This window comes from Cylas formicarius, unplaced genomic scaffold, assembly GCF_029955315.1.
Source record: "Cylas formicarius isolate icCylForm1 unplaced genomic scaffold, icCylForm1.1 PGA_scaffold_8__14_contigs__length_24414737, whole genome shotgun sequence".
NCBI lineage: Eukaryota > Metazoa > Arthropoda > Insecta > Coleoptera > Brentidae > Cylas > Cylas formicarius.
This window is the reverse complement of record NW_026844361.1, coordinates 22,706,735-22,714,068: the sequence shown is the minus strand read 5'-3', so window position 1 is coordinate 22,714,068 and position 7,334 is coordinate 22,706,735. Positions and strand designations below refer to the sequence as shown.

Here is a 7,334-nt window from a genome sequence, read left to right as displayed (position 1 = left end):
CTGCGGGTATTTAAATTTCCGTGCGGTGGACATCGACGCGCGGTCAGAGAGGCAACCTCGCACTTTTACTTTTGATTCGTTTATTGATTCTGGTCTAGCGTACCGGGTGCCCAACAACAAAGCATAATAATATGGTTTTCTACTTCCTTCTGTAAAATGCCTAATTATATTATATAACGACCTAACCGCGTCAGTTTCGTTTCCCGCGAATCCGAGCCGCTTCGGACATTTCCGGGATATTAACCGCACGGGTTAGGGAGCAATCGGATGTTTTCGGAGATATTACCACACGGCTTTAATATTGACGCTTGTCAATTTCAGTGAATGTATCCGTGTTGTTTTGAATAAAGGTATATTCAAGGTGTATATTCTTATTTTATTTAACATTTATTTTTCCTAGCTGTACACTCAATAAATTTTGCAGTTTAATCGCGTCGTTATAATTAAGAATCTTTTTTTTTTCCATTTAATTATGCCTTCATTTTTGTTTTCGGTGAAGTTTAAGCTATTAAATCCAGTCATTTCGCATTATTAAACAAGAGGTCACATATACCTGGATCCAGAGAGAGTAGGATTGTGTAATGACAACATACGAGCATTAAACTGACAAATATATTACCCAACTTAAGCTTATCCCGGGAGACATCGACGTGCGGCCAGCCAATCAACCTCGCTGTTTTTCGTTTTCAATAAAAATTATCAAATTTTTAGGATTAAGAGCAAAATATGTGCGGTCCCAATAGAGTACCAAACTTGAGTCGCTCACCGTTCCCACTCAACCGTCTTTCACTTGCAGATGCTGACTTATACTAAGTTTCGTGTAATTTTTTGTGAATAGGACTAGATTTCCTGCAGTTAAAATTTTAGTATTTGTTGTTCAGATACCGAAATAACCAAAAATAACATTAAAATTAAAGACTGGGTTAATATACTTATTATAATAACACCAAGAGAGGTTTTAAACGAAAATCTTTTCAAATTTTTCTAAAAGAGTGTATTTTTTTATTCTGGTTTCCGCGGCAAACGAAACACCCGGTACAGTAGAAGCAAAAGGCTCCAGCATGGAGTCACTCGACGGTGGACCGTAGGTGACTTGATTTTCAAACCACGTCGGCCCAAAGACAATGCGCAGTCTGACAGAGCAGGTAAGCGTCGAAAGCTTTGAGGTGTAAAACTGACAGGTTAGAGACTACAAGCGCTACTGCCTCTATGATTAATTGTCGTACTAAATTCTCTTTCGTTAGAACCGCCAGCAATTATGATTCAAGACATTTAAATACAACAGCGCAATGTAAGGAAATTTAATACTGTGAACATGACAAATGAATTTTACAAGATTTAGCTAGCCTCATGGCGCCAAAATATTGGTCGTAAGTTAAACAAAATGCTGTTTATTTCTCTTTATCCTCCACGAACTTCAGCACGACGCTTTTCACCTGGAGGTCATCGAGATCGTTATAGTTCACCATTTTCTAAAAAAGATTGTTAATCGCATAAAAGAAACTACTGGAAATAACCAAAATCGCACATGCGCGTCATCGTTGAGGCGAATTCTGGTCAAGTAGATCGTAAAGTCCACCAGGCAAAGTATCCTCATCACATAGAGCAAGGTCTGAAGTATCCAGAGTGCCGTATGGAGCTGTATCATGATCATCCCCAATATGTAGAAGAAATAAAATGGCTTTTCTTCCCCAAGATTAAATTGTCTGGTGTACTGGTCCATTTGAGAACAACATCTAAAACTTAGGTGTCCAAAACAATTTGCGAAAAACTTGGGGTAGTTATATATCGACCTCAAAGTACGGCGGATTTTTTTTTCTAAAACAGGAAAATATGACAGGATTACTATTATAAAAACACAACTGCGGTATATTTTTTCACTTTTTGGGAATGCGTACAGTTGACTAAACAAATTACCCCTATCATTCTTTCTGGCTAAATTCACGATGTTATAGAAAAAATATTTGAAAACCAAGTTTATTTAGAAACTTTTTTGTTTCTTGCATTGTCTTCATATATGTTTTTAAATATAAAACGAAAGCGTAAAACATTGAATGTTGGACAAACAAATTATCCATGCTATTGGGTATGTTCTTTAATCTTACCTCCAATAGTCATCCTACACAAATTAAAAAATATGCAAAGTGTTTTAATAATAGTGATAGTTCTAAAATATCTCTAATTTTAAGATAAAAAATGGAAACTTAAGAGCGACAGAGAGTGATCTCTTTTTGGAACAGGAAACACACCCCTTTAGGAGTTACGCGTTTGTTTTAAAAAAACCGTGTAAAGAGAGACTTGAGAAAATTTACTAATACAATCTGCATACGAACAAGATATATCTACCTGGCGACCTACGAAAGGACGTATAAGCGAAGAAAAAAGAAAATTGCACGAAGCAAAATGCAATAATCCAAAAACAATAATGCAAATTGTTTTAAACCCGAAATTCCTTTTAATTTTGATTAAATCAAGTAAAACTCTATGTCTCATATATTATAGTTTTTTATACTATATGTACGGAGGTATATTTTTCAGGGCTTTTCATTTTTAATTTTTAGTATTAAATTTGTTTGATTTTGCAATGTTCTAATGCCTTTAATTTTTTTATTGAAATAGTTCATGAGTATCACTTAATTGTTAATTAAAGTGGACGTAACTCTTCACACTTATTATTATTTGTAGAAATAAGAAAATAATATAAGTAAAATTCTGATTCATTCTAGCGAATATAGTCAGTTTTTTCCATTTTCGTAATGGCTCGCCATTAACACCCTGTGTCTTGAAAACGAAGACCTATTACTTTATAAGAACCTAATAATTTTTAAAGATAAGTGACCTATTACTTTATAAGAACCTAATAATTTTTAAAGATAAGTGACCTATTACTTTATAAGAACCTAATTATTTTTAAAGATAAGTGACCTCTTACTTTATAAGAACCTAATAATTTTTAAAGTTAAGTGACCTATTACTTTATAAGAACCTAATAATTTTTAAAGATAAGTGACCTATTACTTTATAAAAACCTAATAATTTTTAAAGATAAGTGACCTATTACTTTATAAGAACCTAATAATTTTTAAAGATAAGTGACCCATTACTTTATAAGAACTTAATAATTTTTAAAGATAAGTGACCTATTACTTTATAAGAACCTAATAATTTTTAAAGATAAGTAATTGCTCAAAAAGAAAATTTACAAGTCTTATTCCTCCATCCACACGGGGTGTCTCGAAGTTAAACTTCATTACTCCTTAAAAGAAATATTTAATACCTAAAACAAGATACCATTATTTCTATCTTAGCCAGTGATAAAGTTATTGACGTCCATTTTCGGTAGACTTTATAACTGCGCATAGAAATATAGTGTGCAAGGTTTAATCGAGCAAAAGCTAAATTTGCTTTTACAGTGTGGACATTGTTAAAATATTACCAAAAAAACACGCCTGTTGAATTTAAATTTAAATAAAGGTAAGTTGAATATGGGGGAGTATATACGGTAAAATTACACCTCGGAGGATTCTAAGGTTTTTTTTGTCGAGGATTTAATGTAAATAAATTTCACGCACTACTCCGCAGTTTTCTCCGCTTTTGGTAAGCAGCGACGTCCACATATTTAACTCATTTTATCAACGGCTATGTTAAACCCTTTAAGGTCTTATCGAATGCGCAGATTGAACGCAAGATAAAACGTTTGGCGGAAGAACTATATTTTACTTACTCCCTGTAAGTAAATTTTCTCAATCCACTCAGTCTATAAAGATAGAACTCTTACATATCGCTTTTGGTAAACTGCTTGTAGTTCAGGCAAAACGCGGTGAGGCCTCTGTAAAATAATCGGTCGCACACCACGCTCAATATCGTCATAAATGCGCAAATTCCCAGGAAAGGGTAGGTACACATCCAGGGGTTCGCCATCCTGAACGCGCAAATGCCTTCGGAATGTGGAAAAATAGAAAATACGTTAACTTACAAATCGCCGGGATATCCAGACCCACCTCTGGCGCTCAGCAAAACCCAAAACCCTAAAAATATCGACGTCACGGCAGACGCCAGAGGTGGAAACAGCATCAGGTTGCACATCAAGTCAGTAGCGAAAATTGTTTCTCTGGAACCCGAATAAGATGGTTAAATATGGTAATTAATAAACTCAGTCGCTGTCAGTTGTTTTGAAAATAAAGGCAATTTTACTCTAAGCTCTATACCTGATTTTCTATTCCAATATAAATAGAAAATCAGACCTAACAACGAGTCATTCTGTTTACAGAAAACCTTCGCGCACAGATCCATACAGAAAAATATCAACTGGACTCAAAGAACATGAAAGAGTCTCAAGATTACAACAAATAAAATCATCTTCAGTTGCCAAACACAACAGGATAATTGGTGACGCATAAGGAATCCAGAAGACTTGTAAATAATATAACCTTTACGTAATTTAAAAAAAAAGTCTAGCTAGTTGTAAACAGACTAGAGCAAAAATGTGTAGCTTACCGCACTTCACGCAGGAAATTAACCGACAAAACATTATAAACATCTTGCAATTTCTATACCACAAAGTATATTTCACTGTTATGTGGTTACTCCTGCCTTTTGAAGTACTTGAAAATGCACACCCACTCCCAAAATCATAAGACGATAAGACTGATTACCTCATAGAAATTGTTCCTTCGAGGAAAGGTTTGCCTGTCGTCCGGTTTTTCACTCTTGCGTACCAGCTGTTCCAGTCTAAAGGTTTAATTGCAATTGGCAAAATAGGTCAGCTTTATTTTAAAACCGCATAAGATAAAAAACGAATTTTCACTGAAAAATTATGTATTATTGTTGTTCTTTTGGTGTTGTTCTTAACACTTTAGTATTATTCGGCGTTGATATTAGTGAAAATGTTCTTTAATAAAAGATACTAAGCGATACTTATTACGTACTTTTTAATTAACTTTTTATGCACATACTTATTTCACTTGTTTAAGTTAACTATTGCTATTAAAAAAAATAATAATAATAAATAAAAATATCTTCACGTACATACCAAACCAATATCGGTACAATATTCTAATACAAATTTTTCATAACATATCTAGAATTTTTATGGATCTTGTTGAATGTTTAACTGATGGTGCTGTTACAAAAGAAACTACAGGCCGAATTGTAACAGCACCATCAGTAAAACTTTCAATAAGATTAATAAAAAGTTTAGAATATAGAATATATGGTTATCAAAAATTCGTTCGAACTAATCAACAAGGTTAAAGACCCTAAAATTCCTTCTAGTTTCCTTTGAAAACCCATTCCTAGCATTCCACCGATTGACGTAATGAACATAATCGATAATATTCTTACTCAAGTCGACCCTATCACAAGATATTTTATTAATGTTCCGACCAAAATTATATATAATTTATAAAGAAGGATTAATTATGATAAACCCAGTTTGTCCACTACTTGCAAAAATTTTCGTGGACAATGTGGAAAACATCATAAGTAAACATCCTCTGCGTAAAGAATTTATTTGGCGTAGATGATGTTTTTGCTTGTTTGACTGGAACGGAAAACAGTCCTTTTCCAATCATATCAACTCAACGTCAACGTATCAAACGTATAAAGTTTCATTCATTCATTCATAATAACTCAAATCACCCTCACACACACAAAATGGCTGCCTTTTATGCTTTGATACTTAATATACCACTTTCCCCAGAAAATGTTCAAAAGGAATTAAATATTATAAGACAAATAGCATTAAACAACACAAACAAATACTGGTTGATAAATAAAAATATAACTAAACAACAGTCTCAAATAAGTCTGAAGTCTTTCTATCCCAAATCGGCTCTTACCAGATAAACTATTATAAGCTTTAAAATACTTACAAAAACCAGTCACTGTTAATATTAAAAAAAGAAAATACAATGCAATCCTTATTTACAATACCAGAAAATATAAGCATCTTACCAAATTCATGTTGCGTGTCGTTGACGAACGAGACTTTGCCGACAGAGTCATCTGTCGGTTTGATAGCATCCGTCTGCCGAGGGATGTAAGTTTTGAATACTACCTTTGCGTATAAGATACAGTGGTACTTATACATATTGAGGATTTCCCATATGGCCAAGCTGCCGCCCATGGAGACGATAAAAAGGCCGATATATATGAACAAATGACAAACTAAATTCGATTTTGGTCAGATCATGTTCCGAATATGATTTGGTGCACACCTTTCCAGCAAATATTTACCCGACTAGTATCTTTAGGTCCGAAGTGGATGTAATATTTTGGTCTCATATGTGACAGACATAGAATGAGATGTGACACATGAAAGATGTCGATTTCGCTAGCAATGACACCAAGAGTATTCTTATGACACTAGCTTTCCCGGTATTTATTGAAGACCAATCCTCAATATGTTTAGGTGAACTTCCACTGAAGTGGAAATCTAGTGATACATTTTCATTTTTATATTTTAACCACAGAAAAAATCCGCTTGTTTTGCAAATACTATAAAAATACATTATAAAGGCCAATTTGGTGGATACTCCGAAGTCAGAAACTGTCAAGAGTTCGAAGAATTCTCCAGTCGAGTCATCAAGAGCTACCACAACCGTTAAGTTTTGGAACGTGCAATGTAAGGAAATAAAACAGCACAGACAACCTAGATTGAACCATTTCTGAAGTTTTTCAATAACATTTGAATTCGTTCACTTGTCATGTTCATACATGTCATACATGTTCTCAGTTTTAAGAATTAATTAGATATGTTTTACATTCACTTCTTCTTCTAGCTTCGGATTTGCGTTGGTGATTAGCATGCAGTCTTGTTTGCGAGAAACATTTTCTCAGATTCTGAGTCCAAGAAATTCTTCTTCCCATTTTCCGTAGATACTTCGCTATAGGATCAACTGTAATCAGCTATGCATAAGCAACATCTTAGTATGGAAGGCATTCTGATGACAGCTGGTTTTGGTTCCATTGGTTATTGAGGTTGATTCCCAAATACATGGGATTGCTGACTTAACTTACCGGCAACTGATCCGGGCTCCTTACTAAACACCGTATATTTTGTTTTCTTCACTTTAAAGTTTAAACTATACTTTGTCTAGTTAGATTAAAAAGCACTGGGGACAATACAGATTAAGCAGTGTCTTCATTATAATGAAATAACTGTTCCCCTATCTTGAGTGATGCCTTTAGATTGTAATAGATGATATGCATTATGCAGAGATCTTTATAATCTAGGTATAACGTCCTCAAAACTTGATTAACTCTAGTAATGAACAAAACATCACAATCGCAATTGACATCTCTGCAGGGTTGAAACAGAACTTGACTTTCTA

At 34.0% G+C, this 7,334-nt stretch overlaps 1 protein-coding gene across 3 annotated transcripts; it reads right to left on the bottom strand.

Annotated features, from left to right (window-relative positions):
• Positions 1–1,340: 1,340 nt before the first annotated feature.
• LOC132706664 (uncharacterized) lies at positions 1,341–6,305 on the bottom strand. Of its 3 annotated transcripts, none has more exons than XM_060678133.1 (7): positions 6,219–6,305; positions 5,956–6,168; positions 4,656–4,731; positions 3,977–4,111; positions 3,779–3,922; positions 1,529–1,742; positions 1,341–1,472 (listed from the first exon to the last, which is right to left on the bottom strand). In XM_060678133.1, the coding sequence occupies exons 1-7, from the start codon at positions 6,283–6,285 to the stop codon at positions 1,392–1,394; spliced, it is 930 nt and encodes a 309-aa protein (XP_060534116.1). In that variant the 5' UTR covers positions 6,286–6,305; the 3' UTR covers positions 1,341–1,391. The 3 variants fall into 3 exon arrangements, with proteins under 3 accessions (XP_060534116.1, XP_060534118.1, XP_060534119.1); XM_060678135.1 differs by having other exon boundaries at positions 1,529–1,736; XM_060678136.1 differs by lacking the exon at positions 3,779–3,922 and having other exon boundaries at positions 1,529–1,736.
• Positions 6,306–7,334: the final 1,029 nt, after the last annotated feature.